Consider the following 22,600-nt stretch of genomic DNA (forward strand, 5'->3'; position numbering starts at 1 on the left):
TCTATAAACACTTAAAGGAGAAAAGACTGTTTAACAAGTCATGTTGAGGGGAGAAAAAAAGCCAAAAGCTTTACACCTGTAAACTGTTTTTCAATAGTCTGTTCTTTTTATAGCAGAAAGTGCTATCGTTGTATTAATAAAGAAATCAGGACTTACTGCTTGCGTAGTCCTAGCAAAAGATTGAAATACTATACTGTAGTGCACTTTCAGTATTGTTTGGATTAGCAAATGCATACAAGAAGTCTACCCATACGAAAAACATAGCAAAAAGTAAGTAAATAGAATAAAAGGCAGAGGTGGTCAAATTTTGTCCTTGTCTGCAATCATGCAATCCAACATGAGTTAGTATTGTTACATAAATTAATAAAGTATGGAATGTGGTCCTTGAGTGTAACACAAGTCCAAAAATGAATTAGTTTTGTCTTTGCTCTGTTGGTAAGACAGTAGGCATCATTCCAGAACTGAAAAATGATCTAGAGCAGTCTCAGTTCTCTTCTAAGCTATTTTGAGAGCAGGAATGTTCTGTGGGCTCTTTTGGCATCTGTTGCTCACACCCACATGTATGCAATGCCCGCTTCTCTCAATATATTCTATTCTAGTACAGGCTGAGAGATGGACATAATGAAGCCACGCAGATTTACATCAGACGGGTGCTTATACACACTGATGGAACACAGCAGCTGGCTTTCTATTTATTTTTGGCCACTTAGGCCAAAAGTCTTGGGCTGTTGAGAATATGAGTATGAGAATGAGTATGAGAATAGGGTTTGTTCAGTGAGTTTCCTCTAATAAAGGAGAACTTGAAAATAGGTGAAAAATGCAGCTTCTCGTAGTGTGACGTTCCTAAGGAGGCTGTGTAATAAATGGAGTACCTTGACTTAGGAAAACAATAGAATCAAATAAAGAGATAGTTGATACTTAATGATGCTTAAGGAAATTTGATTATAAGACTAAATCTGAGAAGCTTAAATCTTTGCTAGGAATTTATGAACAGCTTTGAGCCAATTATCTGACACTTACCAGTCAGATTTTGGTTTCTGTGTCTAAAGGTACAATGAAGCCAGACATTCACGCAAGCAATTTGCGTACACTGAAAGGGCATTATGAATGAGGATGAGGAAATGTTAAAAATACATTGGAGATGTTATTTTCAGCTACCAGTCAAGAATGTTATGTTTGCACTTCCTCTTTATTTCCATGTATGTAGCTAGAAAAAAAAATGTGATGGAGAAGAGAATTATAAAATTATCAGGAAGCCCTGGAAGCATTGTGAGCCTTGGTGCTAGCAGGAGTCCCTGTATTGGATGTATATAAAAGAAAACAGCTTAGTGAGGGCTCAGATGAATTGCTCCAGTGAAGAGGTTATTCTCTAGGCAGTTCTGGTAAAACATTTCTCCACATGACCTTCTGGGCATCTTTGAAAAGCAAGTTTTATATGTATTTTAAGAAGGAAATAGTTGACAACTTTCACGTGGTTTCTACAGCACTTTTATTTTTTCTTTTTATCCAATAAAATAGGGTTGCTTACCAAATAAAACATATTTCAAAATATATAATGGACAGTGTTCTTCTAAACATCTGAAATTAGTCTTGAAGCATTTGTGCTGCCTTTTGCTCTTCCCTGGATGGCGATGAGCTGAGTTTATTCAATGCCAGGTAGCAGACTTTACAGGTATTTTAATTATGCTATAAAGGAATTTTCATTTTGTCACTTCCTTAATATTTATAAAGACAATCCATCATCCTCTTCCTGCTTTTCCTTGATTAATGCAAAGTATAGTATAATATCCCAAGTCATACTGCAATTCTAGTCTTAGTTCTCTGTGTTGATAGCGAGACCTAAATTTTGACAGAAAAGATTATATAGTATTGTCAGCTTCAGATACAGTCAATTTCTTACATGTAACTATGTCATTGCACTGAAAAGCAAATGCTTTAGTAGATCAGTTGGGGCTACCGAACTGCTGATATTTATACTGACAGGGGGTAGGGCTGGGTGTGTTAAGGTGTCCTGACAATACTAGTGGTTGTGTTTGTGAGATATGCATCATTTTTTGATCTCTCTGTCTCGCTGGTAAATGATTGTTTTATGTAAATGTATTTGTAGATAACAACATTGTGCCTATATACAGATAGAGGAGAGCAGAGGAATACTAGAGTAAAATGTGAGAGGTGTAGGTTCAAACCACTGTATGACACATTTTGTGTAAGATCCCACACAAAGAGAGAAATGCTCTTTAGCTAGCTTTATTTGTAATAACTTAAATTTTTGTCACTGTTTGTTAGAATTTGCTCTTGAGTTTGTGAGGTCTCTGAAGAGAGAAATGAATTCTTACTATCTGAACCAGCATAGCATCCTGTGATAACATTTTGCTATGATTCAACATAAAAATCAAAAGAATATAGTATACATGTATGCTATAGTGTGGCTGTCAGTCAATGATCATGAATGTTTCCTTGTTGTTGCATTATAAATCACTAATTGTACTATCTTATTGTCTTTCTAGAATGTTACATTTACTGATGTTGCTGCAGTATCTGATTGAAGTATGTTAGTTATTTAACTTCAGGAGTAAAAATAACAGAATGACCTGCTAAGCCTGCTACTTAGGATCATGCAGATGAATGTCTTCCAAACAGAATAATGTTCCTTTTCTGTAAGGAAAGGAAAAGGATGTAGAAGTGTCTGTCTTTTGTTATTGCTTGGTAATATGCTTGAGGTGTACAATATTTCCATGAGTAAAGTAAGGGGTCCACATTTAAAAAAAAAAAAAAAAAGAGAGAGAGGGAATAGAATTGCTCTTGATCGATTTTGTCTTCATTCAGTTCCAGTTAGGAGTTGAAAACAAACTTGTAATCTCTCTGTTGCAAATATTATTCTTCTACAGTTGAAATAGTTTCTTCTCAAGTGACAAAACTGCTAGTGATTTACAAACTGAATTTCTCTTAAAATGTCTGTTCCTGAAGAGTAAATGAAACACTTCTCCCTCCTTGTTCAGGTGGACTTTCCTTATGTGATTAGCTATCTAATTCATGATGAATATGTTAAAGAAGTACATTATACTACTATTCATTAAAGAAGGTTGCCTGATTCTAGTTATGGAAATGTAAAGCTATATTTCAGAAGGATTTCTCTCCTATAGACCTCAAAGTTTGGTATTTTAATGGTGCAATGAGGAACAAAGACCATTGCAGCTTTTATAATCATTCTGTCATCTGTGTCACTGCAGAAGTTTTCTCATTTCATCTAGTTACTAAGGAAAAATCATCTTTTTTCTTCAGTTAACCTATCTTTGACCATTGTTGCTTCTTCTAGCTGTGTTATATTGTAGCTTCTTGACAGAAAAGACACTGCTGGTTCTTAGGAAGTCAGATTCATAAGAAATGAAGAAATGTAGTGGAGCCTGGTCCCCTGGTTCTCCCAGCCCAAAAAGAAGCCATAAATTTAAGATAGCTTGAGGTTAAGCAAATTTCCCATCCAGCTTCTTAACAAATCTTTGGAAAATATATATGGGGAGACTAGAGGACAAATTCCTTTAAAAAGCCCAAATCACCTCATCTGAAAATGCACACACAATTGTATCCGTTTGGCTAAAGCATATAACCTTTATAAAGAGTTAAAACTTAGTAAGTTTTAAGTCTAATTAAGTTAAACTTAAAATAAATATTATTTTCCTTTTTTCTAGAAAATTGGCAAATAGGCTTAGGTGGACAAGAGAGTACAAATTCTAGAACAAATAAAGAGGAAATTGAAAGAGAATTTATTTAGAACATATGAAGCTACAGTAGAGAGGCAGATTAAGTTGTCTCTGTAGAGTTTTGGCTACACAAAAATAATAGTGTCATCATTGAGATGGTGCATCAGTGACATACTTCTGGAGAGGTGTTTCTGAAATGTGCTATGAGCAATATCCATGGAAAGAGAAGTGAGTTCATGTCTGATTCAACTCAGACTGAGGATTTGGACAACAGTCCTTTGCCTTACTCCATTCTGAGTAATTTACTGAGTGGCAGAGAGGAGCGGATCTTACCCCAAGAGTGTGATTATCCTCTGTAGAAACAGTGCAACACAAAGGAAAGCTTTTTATACGTGGCGTGCAGTATGGTAGGCTTTAATTTTAAAATCCCCCTGAGAACATTCCTCTGTACTTTCAATGTAGAGTAGACTGAAGAAAATTGCCTGAGATTTGTTGAACTCCAGATATCTGAGATATAAATGCACAAAGCATGTAAGAATGACTTGCGAAAACCAAAACAGATATATTAAATAACTGAATTACCAACAATTAACAGTCGAGTTAAGTACCTGATTTATAAGAAGAAATTGTTATTATTAATCTGCAGAGGTAAGTGGCATCTGTGGTTATAGGAACTGCCTATTACCTTTGTTTATAGTCAAAATCTAGAGAACATCAAGAGTTGTATATGAAACATGAATGGGCATTGTTAAAGCTTGTCTGACTTTTTTTTTCTGTCCTCATGTATTTATAATATCATATGCTGGAGATTTGAAAACATTTAGGCTTTGGTGTTTTAGAAGTACTTTTTCAAAGCATACCTTTTTATTCCGTGATCAAATAAAAAAAAAAAAAAAAAAAGACTGTGTTTTTTTCTCAGCTACAAGCTTCTGCTTCGCTTCTCCTCCCCCACAAAATGTGGGACTAAAAGTTTTACCTTATATAAGATCTGTAGAGGTCTATCGTAATAAAATTAAATGAATAAAATAAAATGGAAATAACATGCAAGAAATTAAAAAAGAAAGAAGGGAAAATATTAAATGATAGTAGGGTGCAATAAGATCAGGGTGAAATGGGTTACCATAAAATTGAATGTTTTGTAATTTAAAATTAAGGTTGTTCTCTTCACTGGTGACATTTTCAGCTAGGGTAAATACAAGATATAATTTTAACTAACCATAGTAATTTTCATAGTTTTACCTAATGAGATTTATGTTAACCTTGATTAGTAGAATCTTGACCATATTCACCTCAAATTCAGCTCTTTTTGCTGAATACAGCGAAACGTTGTTGTTAGCCAAATGACATGAAAAACATCTGTTTTGTAAGTGTATATGGGACAGATTTTTTCATCTGCACATTAATGGTTAAATTTTGACAAATTATTAATGAATAGATAAGTAAAATATGAGTGTCACTAAATCAAAAAAAAAAAAAGAATGGATTACAATCATTCAAGTTATTTTTAAAATAAAATAAATGCACATTTTGAATAAACAAATTTATTTAAGGATACAGTATCTGAGGTTAATAGTTACTACAAAGTATCAGAAAGCCCTAAATTAGTCAAAAGTATAGTAACTCCTGATACTTCAGGAGTATCAGAATACTTTTTTGTCATTGTAAATGTTTTAGAATTAGTACCTTGCTGATATGGATTATGGGAGAAACTGATTGTGTTTTCCTGTGGAGCCCTTACTTAAAATGCAGGGTGTCTGCATGACTCAAGGAATTAGAAATTAAATATTGAATGCTGGAGGTTATTAATCATTGTTTCATTTCTAGCAGACCAGCAGGTACTGCCTTTCACAAAATACCAGGCAGGTGACCTTCTATCTCTTTAAAGTTACAAGGAAAAAGTCATAGGTCAGGTGAAGACAAACTGCAAAGATCATCTTCTCTCCATTATGTTTTAATAATCTTTTATAACATCCCATATATCAGCAATTCTTAAAAGTCATTAATCAACATTTTGTAGTATCCTAACAGAACATATCTTCAACATTCCAATCACTACAGGAAGGTGAATTTATGAATCTTGATCGCTACTATGTAAATAAGTTTGTTTTGTTTTTCAGTCCTGCAGCTCCTTCCTTCAAATCAAACCTAGTGGCTTAAAGAAATGAAAGCCAGGAAAGAAAGTAGAAAGGAGAAATGGAGTAGAAAACCTTGCTCTGGTTTTCTTTATGCTATCTTTATGCTTATCCTTTTTCTCCTTGTATATTTTTTCCAACCCCAGGTGGTGTCAATCTAAGAAAAAGCAACAAAATAGAGCTTGTCACAAACATGTTCTTACTGTCGTTACTCCATTTTTTATTCAGTCGGCACTTTATCTGTTTTCCATATATAAAGAACTTCTGATCAGCAACGTTTGCAAGCTTCACATAAATAAAAGGGTTATAAAAAATGTGATATGACTTCTCTGTGTGTGGTGGAGAATAACACAATGCAAATCCCTTTTAGCATCACACATGGTCTCCGAATGGTGAAACAATTTCTGTGGAAGAAATTTCTTTTGATTGTTTGCAGCCCACTTGTCAGGGAGTATATGATTTAGATCATCTCCATATTGTAACTTACTCTTGTAGTTGTTTGTTTACTTTTCCAGAACTGAAGTAACTCATTACCCGGCAGCCTGTCAGCAGCAGAAGAAAATTTTAAAAAATTATTTCTTTGTAACTGATATTTTACTGGGTTATTAAAAAGTTTGTAATTATTCTGTTCTTTAGAAAGTTCCTTTGAAAGTTTGCCTTTTGAATAGTTTACCATTAGGAAAAGACTGGTGAATCCCAAATTAGTACCAAGTCTGTAGGATAAAAGATACATAAAATACTGTACAAGTCCTGGTAAAATAGCTGTTTCAGTATAATATTTTTTTTTTAATAATGGAAAATTGTGCAACAGAGACTTATGTCACACTAAATTCCAATGAAAATTATAATCTAAAATAATACATAAAATAAGTGTAATAATATTTAATAATACAATATACCGATCTAATAAATTTTGTTTAATTAAATAATATTATATAATAATATCTTAATTTTATTTCCCTCACCTGAATGACCATGTCAAACACACTGCAGTTTCCTTTTACTTTGTGCTGTTCGGACAATGATCCTAAGCATTTCACATTCAGTAGAGATTAGTTCAAGTGGTTTAAATGAGCTGTAGGTCAGGGAAGAGATGCATTTAAGTTGTAAAATTTTAAAAAGCTCATCATAATTACAGCATTTCAGTACAAGCTGTGTGGACATGGTATGAAAATGGATCTTTAAGTTAGACAGCACAGCTGTAGGTCTTATTTATGTTGCTAGGACTCTACACTCCTGACATGTGCTTTTGCATCCCCAGAGGCTCAAATGTAATTCCTTTTCTGAATCCTTTCAATGGGACTGTTGCTTTATTTCCTGGTAATATCATCCTGATTTTAGTCAGTGAGCTTAGCACAAATGACTACTGTATCCTTCACACTTGTGGTACTGGATAGGCACAAAATGCTAGGACAATGAATCAGTCTTTTATGGCTTTTAGAGGTGATTAATTATTTTTTTTCTGACATGTTAGACATTTTTTCACAGATTATACTGATATGTGGGAAAACAAGATTTGAATGGTCTAAGCATATAATGACTGGGTTGAAGAAGGCAAAGAAAATACCTGCTTTATTAGCTTGAAAGATAGGCACAATGCTGTGTGCTGGTGTGGTTCAACACTGTCTAAAAGAAGAGTGCCAATGGGGTGGTAAAGTAAGAACTAGCCTCTGAGTTGGAGTCTATACCTCCAATGTCCATATTTCCTGACATTTCTTAAATGTCAGGAAAGCTGAGACTTCAGTTTGGATAAAGTAGTTAAGAGGGAAATAGAAAGAAGGATATATGGGACATTAGCCTAGAGTAACGTTTCAGTTGGAATTGCTTGTGATGTCAGGTAACGAATGGTGGAGAATAGAAAGAGGCAAAGTCAAGTGCACACTTAGAGAACTCACAGGCAATGCGGGGAGTCAGGATGAAGGCAGCTTTCTGAAAGAGCAGCTAAAGAAAGCAGTAAGAAAAGGAACATCACTGTATTTCTATATATTTCTGATTTTATTGGTTTTGTGAGTTTCATGATTTGGGACAAGAGTAAGAATATGACAGTATACATGGCAGTATAGCTTAAAACTTTTAGAAAATTCAAATGTGTGTGTTGTGATTTAACCTGGCAGGCATCTGAGCACCTCACAGCCATTTGCTTACTCCCTTCCCCTCACACCAGGATGGAAGAGAATTGGAGTGTTGGAGGTTGGTTATTAAAATTCATGGGTTGAGATAAGGACAGTTCAAGAAACAGAAGAGAGGAAAAACAAGAAAGAAAAGAATGCACAAAATAAATGATGTACACCCAGTTGCTCACCACCAGCTGACTGACGCTACAATGGCAGACCCCCATCCAACTCTTCCATTTTTATTTCTGAGCATGGTGTCACATCCCTTTGACAAGTTTGGTCATCTGTCCTGGTTTTGTTCCCTCCCAGCTCCTTACACACCCCCATCCTCCTTGCTGGTGGGAAAGCCCTTGGCTTAATGTAAGTACTTATCTGTAACAGCTAAAACATCGAGATGTTATCAATATTATTACCATCCTAAATTCAAAATGAAGTACCTAGGAAGCTACTAGGAAAATAACTCTATCCTAGCCAAAACAAGGACAGTATACAAAGGAACAAGAAACATCTGTTTTTGGACTTTTAAGGAATGAAGAGGTCTTGGTTACCATTTAAAGCTTTTGGTTTTAAAATTCAGATTACATTTACAGCTTGTGCTCATATAATTTTTTTTCCTATATTATACAAACTTTAAAAACAAAAATATTTTCCAGTTCCTAAATATTTAATTTAAAATTAAAAAAATATTAGGTATTTACTTTATAAATTGTTACACAGTTACCATTTTCCTTTGATTTTACCTTGGTTTAGAAGCATAATTTAGATTAAGATAATAAGAAATAAAACTTCTTAAGTATAAATAAGTTAGTATAAATAAGCTAGTTAAATGAAAAACAAAATTAATATGTGGAATAAAATAATCTTGAATAACATTTATGTAGGTGTAAGTTTGTTTTTCGATTTAAGACCCAGAAAGCCAGTTACTGGATGCTACATATAATATGTTGTCGGTCACAGTTCTGAACTGGCTGGCAATCAGAGTATGTGCTTTAATTTTTTCCACCTTAAATTTTTATCCTTTTTTGGATTTACGTGGAGATACTTCAGTTAAGCCCTGTATGTAATGCAAGAAACTCTTGCTTTAATGTTGTTTTAAAACAGCTGTAGTCTGACAAAGCAAAGATAAATTGTTGCTTAAAGATTCTTTTCTTGATTTGATTTATCGCTGAGTGGCTAAAAAATCCATTTGGATGCTGTTACCCAACTCACTTACATCGCATCATAATTTCTTTCCTTGAATACTGACAGAGATGTACAATTATATTGATATTTGTAATATATATTTATAACAAAACCCAGACTTCTCCTAATATGCTGTAATGGTTTTACCATAAAGAATATGCAAACCTATGGTTTGCTGCCCTAAGTCCTTCCATACCATAAAAATTGTTGGCTGAATATTGTCCAAGGAATTTGACATGGTGAGCAGTAATGTAGCTGCACAAAATTTTGAAGCAGTAATAAGTTGTTTATCGTATTGAAATGAATTATTTGATAAAGATTTCTGATGTGCTGAAAGTTCTCTATGTAGTGGGAAAAAAAAAAAAAAAGGCTGTTTTAGCTGTTTGCAGTTACACTGACTCTGGGACTTCAGATAATCAAGCTAGGCAGTATAGCATAAAGCAATTGAGCCTTACCTGCACTAATTTGGAAGGATGGATGTTCCTGAAGCATCTTTTTGCCACCTCATTTGGTCTGGCTACAGTTCTGTTTCCTGCAGGATTGGTTTGATATTGTTATCTGTTTGCACAGTGTGGACTGAGCTTGGGAAACACTGCAGATGTTGGACAAAGACAATTTGTGAAATAATAGAGTTATCAAAGTCCTTAGGTCAGTTGGTATTTAGTATTTCAACCTTTGAGGTAGTTTTGCAAGTTCCTACCAGGAGTTTAAATAAATAAATGAATACTTTCTTCTCTAATGAATACTTTCTTACTGTATTTATTTATTTTTTCCTCTATATCTAAAATCAGTATCATCTCACTTTCTGCTCTGTAAGACAAAGACCATAATGGGGCTACATAAGCAGTGGAACTAAATGTTTCCTCATGTTCATTGCAAAGAACGAACTACAGCTTTTAGACACAGAGTAAACAAATATTTTAATGATCTGTAAGATCACATACTTTATTTCAAAAATAGAAAATCTCTGAAAGCTCAATTTCTCTCATTAATTCCATTTCTAACTACTCTTCTACATAAATACAGTCTTAAATTATATATTGAAACCATTTGAGTAGATCTGCTTCTCATATTACCTTGTTAATGAACAATTATTTAGAATTTTAAATGATGCTTTTTGAGTGTTGACAAACTTCCAAAAAAAAGTGAAAACAAACATTAAGACTCAGTAAAAATATAATGCAGCTATTTTGCTAGAGAATTTTCAAAAACAGAAAATTTAGTAGCTTTTTCTCCTTAAGCTCTCTACCACCTTGTTTCATGTCATGCTTGAATGTGCCTGCCAAGAACTGTGTTTTATTTTTACATAGGATTTACTGTCTTTATGAACTCTTTTTTTTTTTCCTTGTCTGGTACAAAAAAAACAAAACAATCAAAAAACCTAAATGCCATAGCATTTGAGTGGTCAGTTAATTTATTTGTTAAAAAAAAAAATTATACATGTTTAAGTTTTTAATTAATTTTAAAGATTTTTTTTTTTTTAATTTACTCAGAACTCTACATCTGTGTTTTTCTCTCTCTCTCTCTCTCTTTGTTTTTTCTTTTTTTTTTTTTCTATTTTTAGATTGAGGAGGATACGTGGCAGAAATACTATCTGGAAGGAGTTGCAAATGAAATGTATACAGAATATCTGTCTAGTGCCTTTGTGGGTTTGTCTTTCCCTGCAGTTTGTGAGTAAGTAGAAATACGTATTAATAGACATAATCGTTTGCCTGCTCTCAAGTGAAACCAAAGGTTTCTGTAGGAGACCTCACTCTGCTACAGTCCTAATGTTGTTGCTACATCAGAAGGAAGCCAATAAAATAAACATTAAAGAAATCACAGCATGGAAGTATTCCAAACATTATAATGCCCATTTTCAGAAGAGATTTGGAATTCAGTGATTCTAAATGAAAGCATAAATGTTTTCAATGTTGAACAAATTAACTAGCAATCGATTTAAACTGAGTTATTTACTTGTCCTATTGTTTCTTCTAATTATTTCCATTCTTTGAATAGTGTTTGTCAGCATCACTGTCTTGGCTTATGTCCCATTCCAAGGAAACTATTCATTAACTGAAGCAGATGTACTGGAGTCATGCAAGCAGTGTTGCATCCAGAGCTTTATGGAACTGGTTGCAAACTGTATTAACCAAGAGAAATGTATGTCTGAAAAAAAAAAAAAAAATTCTGTAAGGCAAAGGGAGTATTTTAAGCATACGGTGTATAACCATAGCATAAGGCATGCTATAACTTTAATTCTAGAGACTAAAAATCTTTAAATTTGTCCTAGAATCATTCTGTAGATGACAGCTTTATATGTGTAGGGTTGCAATGATACCTATTATGGCCACCAAAATACGACAGTTTAGCACAGTTTTATTTTCTCTTCCATTTCAAAAGGCAAAATTGTAGAGATTTTATTTGCTCTTCATTTGTGCAGTGTATTGTTGCATGTTCTACAACCGTGGCATATATTCCCATGTTAGTCATGATACTTTTTGTATCTTTTTATAATAGACCATGTTTGGGGAGCTAATCAGAGAAGTCATAGACTACATTTCCATGTCAAAGAACTAAGTTAGGCAAGTAGGCAACACTCACTATTTGTCTGCATTCTCTCACAGTTCCAGAACAGATTATTTCTCTTCTGGTTGTACTCATAGAAGTAGCAGTTTCTACTCTGAGAGTGCCTCCAAATTAAGCCACTATCACAGACATCCTGGACTGTCTGTCACTGTTAAGTTCTTGCTTCTATCTTTGAGTCATTCTCTTTAACTTATCTCAGAGGGTTAGGCACCTCTTCTGTATTTGTGGACTGGTAAAATTTAATTATTTCACATATAATAATCCCATTTCAATTTTTGCCTCTCTGAAGCAGTGGTGCTGGATCAGGCCATAGCTGTTAAATGTTTCCCCAAACTCTGGATTTTATTCAGCATTGCAAATATGTCAAATTTTAGATACCACAAACCCGAGCTTAGTTCAGGTAATGGCCAAGCCAGCCTCTATGACTCTTAATAAACATGATTCTAAATAAAGCTTCCAATTTTCTAACTGTGAGTAAAATCAGACTTATCTGACTCTGCCAGTGAAATCTTTTTTTAACACTTTTCTCCAAGCTCTGTCATAACCTCTCCTCTGCACCCCCTCCTCTTCTCCCTCCCACCCCCCAAATAAAAAAGGCTGGACAACCCCTTCACCCCAACCCAGCCAAGGAATACATGCTAAATAGTCTTCGACACACCTGTGAGACAGCAAGAGCCAGCACATGAAAGCAGAGGTTATAAGGTCCTACTGTGCTCTCTAATGTCACATTAGTTGTCTTTTCAGAAGTGTGAAAAGTTTGCTTCAGTTAATAAATATATATTACAGTATCAGCGTGTATTTTCCCATATACTGGTCAGAAATAGATTCCAGTTATTCTTTTCTTCTGTGACAGGAACTAGCAAATATTGACTCATTGAATGTATGTGAATGTATGTTTCTACATACTTTCTAAGGAGTGTGCACTGCAATCAGCATATGACTAAATTCTAGCAAAGATTTGAAAAAAATTCCTAATGTATTTACAGCTATACTCAAGTGCAATTTTATGTTTTGTATTATGACCGTTGTAATTATTGCTTAAGTAGACTGAGTAATATAGTGCTGCTGTTTATGCTAAGTTGCTAAGTTGTGTGACAACTCAAGAAAGCTGTTAGTTTATATTTTAAAGAAAAAAAAAAAACGAGTTTATTATCTTCAAAAAAGAAACTGCCTAATACTTGATCTTTGTATATCTTAGTGAAGAATGGGAAAACATCTTAGCAAAACATTCCTGTAAAAATGATATTGGTTATGAAAAAGAACTGACTCTTGTTGTCTTGTCTTTCTGCAGACTGGTGTTTGCGAAATTAAAGCTCTTAATGATAGCCATAGAATACAAGTCAGAAAAACGGGAAAGCAGGTATGTCCTTGACTACAAATTCAGAAGTTCTGGAATGCACTGTTAAGAATTTTGCCTGCTTATTTTTCAGAATTAACATAGATATCCCTATGCTTTTGAAACTTCTAGGAGTATAATTAACATGCCATCACATTACACCATTTCACATAGCACTGAAAGGCTTGTATTTCTGCCCTGTTTTTCCTTTGCCAAATCAAAGTCAAAACATTTAGTAGGAGGTGGGAGGGACAGTGTTGTGTCCCACCTCCAGAAGTGCAATTTTAATTTTGTTTTAAATATACTTTATTAAATGTTGTTGTGTTGTTGTTGTTATTGTTCATACTCTATCAACTATAATCACAAGTCCAATGTTCTACTGAAAATGGAAAAGTGGAAAACAGATGTAATATCACAGTTTGTTACAGCTATTTGTATTTATCAAAATAATAATTTCATGTAAATAAGTTTGGAAATACCACTCTACATAGGATACAGGACAAATGGAAATATAGAATAAATATTTATATGGTATCTATTCCAACAAAGACTGTATATATTAATACAATCAGGTAACTGGAAGATAAATTTAGCTGTGAAATTTCCAACTGACTGACACCTTTCTTCATCCAAAATGAAGAAATTTCATGATTATAATTAGTACAAATTCACAGACAGGAGGCATTTCTACCTTCAGTAAAACAAACCTTAAGAATTTGAGTGTATACTGGAGTCAAGTTCCTGTCAACTTGTCCATCAGTGCATTTACACAACATTCATTATCGTATAACAAAAATGTTATAAATGTGGTCTGCAACATGTAGAGGGGCATGTAATAGAAATCTGATTATTCTGACTCTGAGGTGAATTTTATTTTTTCTGTCAAAAGTTACATTCATAAGTGCTGGAGTAAATCTGGAATCATATGTATTACACCATCTTGCAGGTAATTGGCCACCAAGTACCTAACCCTTTGAGGGCAGTTGTTTCTTCTTGAAGAAGAACCAATTCTGTTATTTGAGTTCATACCACGATTTCTGAGGTTTTGATTTAATGTTTTTTATTATATGTGTCTTTTTATTTTTTTCTGTATTAATATCTATAACACCTATGATAGTATCTGTAAAACATTTGACACAGAAATCTAATATTGCAACTGTTAATGACAGTATTTCCATGCCCTGTACTTGGTTTTACTTTATTCTTTTATATGTGGTAAGTGGTATGTGAAGTGGTGTATGTGATACTGGATATTACTTATGTTTGCACTACGCTGATTAAAAAAATCCTTTTTTGAAATATTTTTTGAAATATTTTTCATATTTTTTTAATGTTTCCAGCTCCCATGGGCTCATCTTAAAATAAATACTTTTCCATTCATTGACCTCATTCTGCATTACTTAATGTAAAGCAAATGAGTAATTATTCTTTTATCTCTGGGCATTTTAATCTAAATTTTCTAGCAAAAAAATAAACAACTGCAATATCAACAGCAATGGTACTGTTCACCATATTTTGCATTTAAAATATTTATAAAGTATTTGGTTTCCTTTGGGTCTCTCCGAGAACTACTAACCAACTTTAGGTTGTCGTTACTTCACTTGTCATTTAGTTTCTTAAGTGCTAATATTATAGTCTTTTTCAGTAATAACATATAATTCACGGCTTCCATATCATTCTTTGAACTAACTTCAGTGGGAGTTGGATTGAGTTCTTAATCATAAGGTGATGCAGAGGATCCCACAAAAAGTAACACAATGTGATATAATCATATATTCCTGCTTACTTAAGGCCACACGGGTAACAGCTCATAATGTTAGTAGAAAAAAGAGCCAAAGAATTACAGGAAGCAGGATGTTAGAATTACAGGAATGAAGGGATGTTAACAGCTGGATTACAGGAATGAAGGGATGTTAACAGCTGGATTTTGCAAACACGTATATAACAAGAGGAGAGTGGCTGTGATACTCGTATCATTTTATTAACCCTGATCCACAGTAGTAACTTTTAACTTCATAAAACAGTGCTAATGTTATGGTCACTGTTTGGTAAATCACACTGCTACCTGCAGCATATCTTTACATTTCTACTTGTCCTTGTGTTCTTCAGCACAAATATGTTAAGTACATATTTCTCGTTTTCTGAGCTGGAGTCTGTTAGTCTAATCAGAAAGGTAATAGAACAAAACTTTTATTTCTTGCTTTTTAGGTATACTTGCATTTCCTTGTGTCTTCTTAAATGACAAGATGAGGAATTAAGATAAAAAGTAGAATAACATGGTTTACAAGTGCAAGCTGGCTTTGAACATGATAAACTTATCATTCACCAATTATTTTAATTGATGTTAACTTTGGAGATATTTTATCCTACTTCACATCTTCAGTTTTTCACTGATAATTCATAAATGTGATAGGGAAACTGAATATTGACAATCTTCATTCTATCAGGAGAATGATTGATAGATACGTGTTGATGTATTTTATGTTTTTAGTTTAGGTTCGTATTTTGTAAAAATATTGAGAAGTTTATCATAGAATCATAGAATATCCTGAGTTGGAAGGGACCCTTAAGGATCATCAAGTCCAACTCTTGACACCACACAGGTCTACCCAAAAGTTCAGACCATGTGACTAAGTGCACAGTCCAATCTCTTCTTAAATTCAGTCAGGCTCGGTGCAGTGACCACTTCCCTGGGGAGCCTGTTCCAGTGTGCAACCATAGTTTACATAGTTTATGATTTATAGCAACAATTATATCTATAAATACAAATTTAGAATGCTATCTAGTTGTCACCCTCATAGTATGAGACATGATTTGCTCCTATATTTGAAGTAGGTCTAGGACCAGAGAAAAGTTTCATATCATTTTCTGCTTAAGCAATGAGATCTTCCACCACTTTGATTTTTGTTACTAGTTTTAATATATATTAAAATATATTATAAATTTAATATAGAAATATAATTATATATATGATTAGTTTTATATATCTTCATCACTTTGTAATCACTGCTAAAGCAACTGCAAAGTGAATTAAGAAGTGCATGCAGCTCTCACAAATGGTAATTCGAGCACATCCTAGACCTCCTAATCCCCTCTTTAAATGTTCACCTCAATAGTAAGAAAAAATCCTAGTACCACTTTAAGTCAGTGGCAGATTTTTCACTGAGTTTTTCGGTGTCTTCAGTAAATGTAGAAAAGCACTAGTACCCATTTACCTACAAACTTACGTGTTTTTTTTTTTGTTGTTGTTTGTTTGTTTGTTTGTTTTCTATTAGAGTCTCCTGGGTGCTCCTGTCTAAAGCTTTCTGATTTACAACCAGATTCTGTTAGTTCTACCATAGGAAAATTGAGATCAATATTAATTTGAAATCATCAGAACTCTATTTCAGTCAATATTATCAGTTAGCAATATCTGAGTTTCCTGCTCACATTTTTTTCACCTCTTTTCACAGCTCTGAACATAAAGCACATAAAGCTGTACATAAAACTCTGTACATAAAGCAGTAAACAAAATCTGATAACAAGTTTTGATAGTACTGATTGTTAATTATATATAAAAAAAGATTTTAAATGCTTGTTTAAAAACAGAATTTTAAAGTGCTTTGAAATAAAATGAATTTTGCAAAGCCTGATGTAGGCAATATTCTTAGATTTGATATGTATAAAATGATTTTCAAATAATAGGCAAAATACAGTATGTTTTTTATTTATATAACTGTTTCTCATCAGAATAGCTTAATGATTAGTGAAAATAGCTATGATTAGATATATTAATATTTATATATTTAAAAATGTTTGAATTACTGTTCAATTAGCAGAGAAACCTCTCTGTTCAAAATGTGACTTAACTTACTGGGTTTCTGACAAGCTACTCAGATCTGCATTTTAGTAGTTCTGGGTCACAATATGAGTCAGCCATTCCTTCATCTCTATCTACCCAGGAATATTATAATCCTTGCTATATATGCAGTAAGCATTTAATAAGGTTGTTTTTTTTGTCCCTTGTGCAAGCCAAATACTTTAGATTTACAATATGTTCTTTCATAGTTCATTTGCAGGGAGCTTTTATTTCTGCTGTAGAAAAAATGCTAAAGGAATATGGAGAATATCAACCTGAAAGTGTCCGAGCAGAGCCTGATGAATAGATAGCAAAATTTCAAAAGTTCAAAATACAGTCATTCAAACTCCTCATCTGAAATCCCTTTTACAAATATTTTCACTTCATTTTTCCCCATAAGTAAGCAAGAAGGAAAGATTCATCTCTCCTGCACCCTTTTTTTACTCCTCTTGTTAAATTTTTTCTTTGTCTATCCATATATTTGTCCTCATTCTCAGCAGAAAAACCTTTGAGCCTTGGAGACTTTTATATAAGGGTTTTTTTGCTTTTGCTTTGATGTCAGTTGATTTCTTATTAAAGTGTTTGATTTGCAATTTTTTTCTTGTCGTTCGCAGAAGCCGAAAGCGGTATGCCCTCTTCGTTACCTTTCCTTCCAACCTCAATCCTACCTCCACTCCTTCTAACTTCAGGACTAATTCCTTGTCAAGAACACAGGAAGATAACATCTTTGTCTATCTTTCTCTGTATATGCACACATATATATACATATATATATATTCATCTGTCTATGTGTGTATATATATATATATCTATATGTGTGTGTATTTACATATGAGCCCCCAATCTCAAAAAGGAGACAGGATAGCATTTTGTCTCTCCGTTGGTTCTTTTGATTCATGCACTAACTTCTTTGCAGGAAAAACAAAATAAAAAAGTATACGTTTTAGGATTATTTTTTTCCCCTTTATGCAGTCATTGGTGTATCAGACTGTTATATTTGAAAAACAGATGTTACTGTTAACATCTCCCCTCATCTTTTTTTTAATTTTATTTGTACTGCATTGTAACAGTGTATTTTTCGTCTTTACCAGCCCTTGCACAGCCATATTGTCTCCATATTCACACCTTCATTGATGTCCTTCTTTCCCCAGTCTGCCCTTTTCCCCGTTTAAAATACGTCTGACAGTACAGTAGTTCATTTGCTCTTGTAGTCTTACCTTCCATTAACAACAGCCAAATGCCTGATTCTTTGCATTGCTGACCCTGTTTTGAGCCCAGTTATTCATAATACAGTACTCATTAAAGTTATTGTACTGTTTCAGTGAAAGTGCCATGGGTAGTTTGTACTATATGTTACATTCATTTTAATGACATTTATTAAGCTCATTTATGAAGATGTTACTGAATTTGTTTCTAAGCTCAATTTTTTCCTTTGGAATTGCATGTTTTGTATTTTCTTTTTCTACACCATGCTGAAAGCCCTTCTCTATGCTCTCTACATGCTATCTGCTGCTACTGATTTGTATGAAATCAAGAAGGCATGCTCTTCCATATTGTCCCATCTCCTCTCCTCCCTCTCCTCATCTTCTTCCCTTACAGCCTTTTTTTTTCTTCTTACTGCTCACAGCAGTCTGACTGTTGATGGTGCTTTTTGGAGACCCATTCTCATTGTCCAGACATTTTGATGTCCCTCCTTGTCATTCTCCCCAAATTTTACTTTCCATGTCTGTTCTGTTGCGTGTGCTGTATGTTAAATTTATTTTTTAGTCTTATTCTCCTGTGGTTTCTGAGTAGATGTGTGAAAAGAGAGGTGGCTTCCTGTCAGTTTGGCATTATTGATATGATCCAACTGCAGAGAAGTTACTGCAACACTTAGCATCTCCAAGGATCTGCAGTTGTTGCACCTCTACTTCGCTTCTTGCTTTTAAGTATATATTATCTTGTGGTTAAGGCATGTGAACGCTGGCATGATGGGCAATATGAAAAAGTGTTGTACTAAGTAAAGTTGCTTGCTCCCAGAATAAAATATATTGTGCTGCTTCATTGTATTGATAATCACTTCTGGAACCAGAAAGAATAATTTAGTTGCTTTAAAGTATATTGAATTCACCAACACCATTGAACTAGTTTGGATTATGCCCCAATAAAATGCCTCACATCCTGTAGACCATAACTTATTTTTTGCTATTGTAAAGGACTTAACTCCTGGGAGCAACCTTTTAATATGCTTGTAGTAATTAAGCCTTAATATACTGTAGCATGTAATGTGCCCTGTGTCTTTTGCCTTGTATTCTTTTTAGTGTTTTACTGGATTTTTCTGTGTAGAGCAATATGGGTCTGAATTAATGTCAATGACAGAGCCCAGAAGAAAAAAGCAGTACTCACAAGTTACAGTCAGTGTGAAGCTGGTATGCACACAACTCCCATTTTAGGATTTGTGCACCCTCACACTCCACTTAGAAAAATACCCTGAAATACATGTTGCCTCAAACTGATATTGTAATTTTAAGTCTGTAGTTGTGTGAATGACATAGAATATTTTAAGAAGCCATTATACTAATAATGGTGCATTTCAACTGGGCATGGCATGAAACAGTAAAAAATACTAGATGTGTTTAACAATGTGGTAGCTTTAGTTAGTAATACCAAATAGTCTTGGTTTAGTTAATGTATTAATAACATTTAATACTATACCTGCCTGATTAATATATTTTAGTCACATGGGGAATGGTACAGTACAGCTACCAAAAGGTTTAAAACAGAATTGTAACAGCTTTTGTCATTTGTTTAGTCCAAACTTTGCCATTTCTATTTCATTTAATTCAACAAATTTCTCTCTCTCTCTCTTTTTCTTTTTTTTTTTTTTTTTAGACAAGGATGAAGGGATGAACTGTTCAATTGGTCGCTGTTCGATCTCCTTTTAGTTATTTAGACTTACATGCTTATAGGGGAAGACAGGGGCAGTTCTTGAAAGCAGCTTCCATTCTAAGATAGATGAGATAAATCTTATTTTTAGTGCTGTCTAAAATTCATCACTGAAATTAAGAACAAATGAGAATAGTACATAACAGAGGCTGATGACAAGGAAAAGTCTTAAGACAACTCTTCTAGTCTACGTATCTGCTGACTGACCACTTTATATATTCCAAGTCTTAGCCTGCATATAGTGCTTCTAAAATGTTGTTGCCCTTGCCTGATTTTTTTCTGCACTGTACTTGCTGGGCATTTTAGCATGCCTTTTTCAGCTTAGTTTTAAGACCTTTACTGCAGTTCCTCCATGCTAAAATTATGCCTCAATTTTTTTCTCAGAAAAGACTGACGGTTATACAAATCTAAGAATCTTCTACCATAGAAATGCTATGCCTAGATTAAGAGTTCAAAGTTATGTTCATTTTCAACTTGCGCAGTAATGGAAGCCTGCTCAGTTTCAAGTTGAAAATTTCAGAGCCATGCCATTTCACAAGCTGCTTGCCAATAAATGCAGACAGTGTAACTATGATTCAGACTCTAAAGCTGATTGGTTATTATTTTTTTCCCATATGCATCTCATATAATAGAGAGCTAAATATTGTAGAAAGCTCCAGGAAATAATTTTCATGTACTACTAAATACTGAAAATTGATTAAAAGTAACATTTTATAAATCCTAATAAAATGCATTTAGATCAGCCATCAAACTTTATAAGGGTGATTCAACACAAGAAACATAATTCTCTTCCAACTTGTATGACATCTGTAAGTATAGATATCAAATAGATATAGATATAACAAATAGATATCACCCAGCAGCAGCTATTAGTAAAATACAATTAGTTGAAAGGAATTCGTTTTGTTAGTGTCAGTTCACAAACTCTCCTACAGTTCAAAACTACGTCAGGTTCTCCTTCACATATTCTTCAGTAATTGAAGTTAAGCAAAGCATCAAAGAGCTGCAACTAGTATTATCATAGTATATAATCTAGTGAGTAAATAAATCAGAATTAACACAGTTACTATTTGATACCTTTTCTCCACCAACATGTGGAAAAGCCATTATATCTTAAGTTTCCATTGAACTAAGTACAAAACATCCCCAAGCATTCTTTTACTGTTTTTCTATTTTTTTTTTCATTTTTTTTTCTTAATTTTTCTTGTTAAATATGCACTAATTCCTATTTGTGATTCACATGCTTTCAGTCCATCTGGAAACCCAGTTTCAACTGTATAGCTTTTATCATTCATGATTCCTGAGAGTACAATTAGATGATTTCCGTATTTTTGATATATGACATTAGCATTACTCTTAGATGCACAGTCTTGCATATAGTTACCAGGTGAATCTTCTTTAGCAAATGCACTAACCTTTGCTATATAACAGCTAAGTGTAAAGCAGAGTTTTCTAAATGTCATTTTACACTCCACAAGGGGCTTACCAACAAATTTTAGTCTTATCATAAGCTAATGGAAATGACTTTTCCTAAGTTCATACTGATAAAGTAAATTAAATTACTGTTAATCAAATTAAATCATATTTGATTTATAAATGTTCAACTTTTATGGCTGTAATTGCCATGTATTCTAAATTTTCATGTATGAAGGAGCAAGCAATGCAAAAGGTTATATATGTGTGTATATATATATATATATATGGCAACATCATGTCAAACCTGTCATGAAAAGGTTTCTTTTGAGGAATGTATTTCTGGGACTAAAATTGTTAAGGAAATTATGAGTGAAAGTTTTTTGAGATTGCTATTGCTTTGATTAGTGTCTGAGGTAACCTAAACTAGAAATGTTATAAAAGGGTAAAATGTAATTAAGATCTCAGATTTTAACTACTAGCTATTCCTTGCTTTTAGTGTGCTTTTTTCACAGACATGAAAATCAAATTGTTATATGATGAAAACATACATATTTGGAAAAATTGGGGATGTCATTTCAAATAACGCTTTCCAATACATGACACAGAATGAATATGGGTTATCCATATATCTTCCCATTAAACATAATGGATTTCTGTCATTTTCTCCTTTTCCTGTGTTTTTCTATACCTGCAAAGCCCCACAGCCTTGGCAAAATATAAATACGAGAATTTAGCTGAAGCTTTCCCTCTTAAAACACAAATTTCCTTTGTCATATACTTCTCATCTGGGAGGACGTATGTATGCACATTCTCATGAACTGCTTCAACAAATACATGCATCTCTAAATAACTGATGGATGCATTCTTCTTGGTATACTCTTAAGTCTGTTATATTATTTTTTTTTGTCCTTTTTTTTTTTTTCCTTTTACTTATGTCTTTTAATTCAAAACATTTCCCTTGCTGTACATATTAAAGTGAGTGCTTATCAAAGCATAGCTTTAGCTAATGACACTCCAGGTCTCATAAGAGAGATTGGTGTTTTAATAAGTAGCATATTTAATAAATCCGTATAGACTCAGTAGAAATTGTTCATGAATTTGCTCTGTTTAAATATCAGTGTGTCCCTATAAAACAAAAGCTTTATGAGTTTTTCCTGTAACTCATTGTCAATAGCAGTGATGGAGCAAATTATATTTTATTCCCAGCAGACAATTTTGCTGCTGGGGTCATACTACATTAACTGTGATCATATCTATATTTTGTGGCTATAAATACACTGTATTTGTGAAAATAAGTATATGTGAATGAATTATGACAAAAATAAAGTCTATACACTGATTTCACTGAACTGATTTCATGTGTCTCAGAAAACATTGAGATACAAAATCAT

At 33.5% G+C, this 22,600-nt stretch overlaps 1 protein-coding gene across 36 annotated transcripts in view; it reads left to right on the forward strand.

Annotated features, from left to right (window-relative positions):
* The window catches only part of KCNMA1 (potassium calcium-activated channel subfamily M alpha 1), a 469,740-nt gene that overhangs the window by 334,973 nt on the left and 112,167 nt on the right, over window positions 1-22,600 (forward strand). For 20 of the 36 annotated variants that reach the window (XM_027460048.3, XM_027460038.3, XM_072039506.1 and 17 more), the window contains 3 exons: window positions 10,691-10,800; window positions 12,986-13,054; window positions 17,483-17,494. In XM_027460048.3, the coding sequence (XP_027315849.1) occupies window positions 10,691-10,800; window positions 12,986-13,054; window positions 17,483-17,494 (191 nt within the window). The remainder of the gene's footprint in view (window positions 1-10,690; window positions 10,801-12,985; window positions 13,055-17,482; window positions 17,495-22,600) is intronic. The other 16 variants (XM_021269717.4, XM_021269727.3, XM_027460045.2 and 13 more) reach the window with 1 other exon arrangement.

The sequence above is a fragment of the Anas platyrhynchos genome, chromosome 6 (assembly GCF_047663525.1).
Source record: "Anas platyrhynchos isolate ZD024472 breed Pekin duck chromosome 6, IASCAAS_PekinDuck_T2T, whole genome shotgun sequence".
Taxonomy (NCBI): domain Eukaryota; kingdom Metazoa; phylum Chordata; class Aves; order Anseriformes; family Anatidae; genus Anas; species Anas platyrhynchos.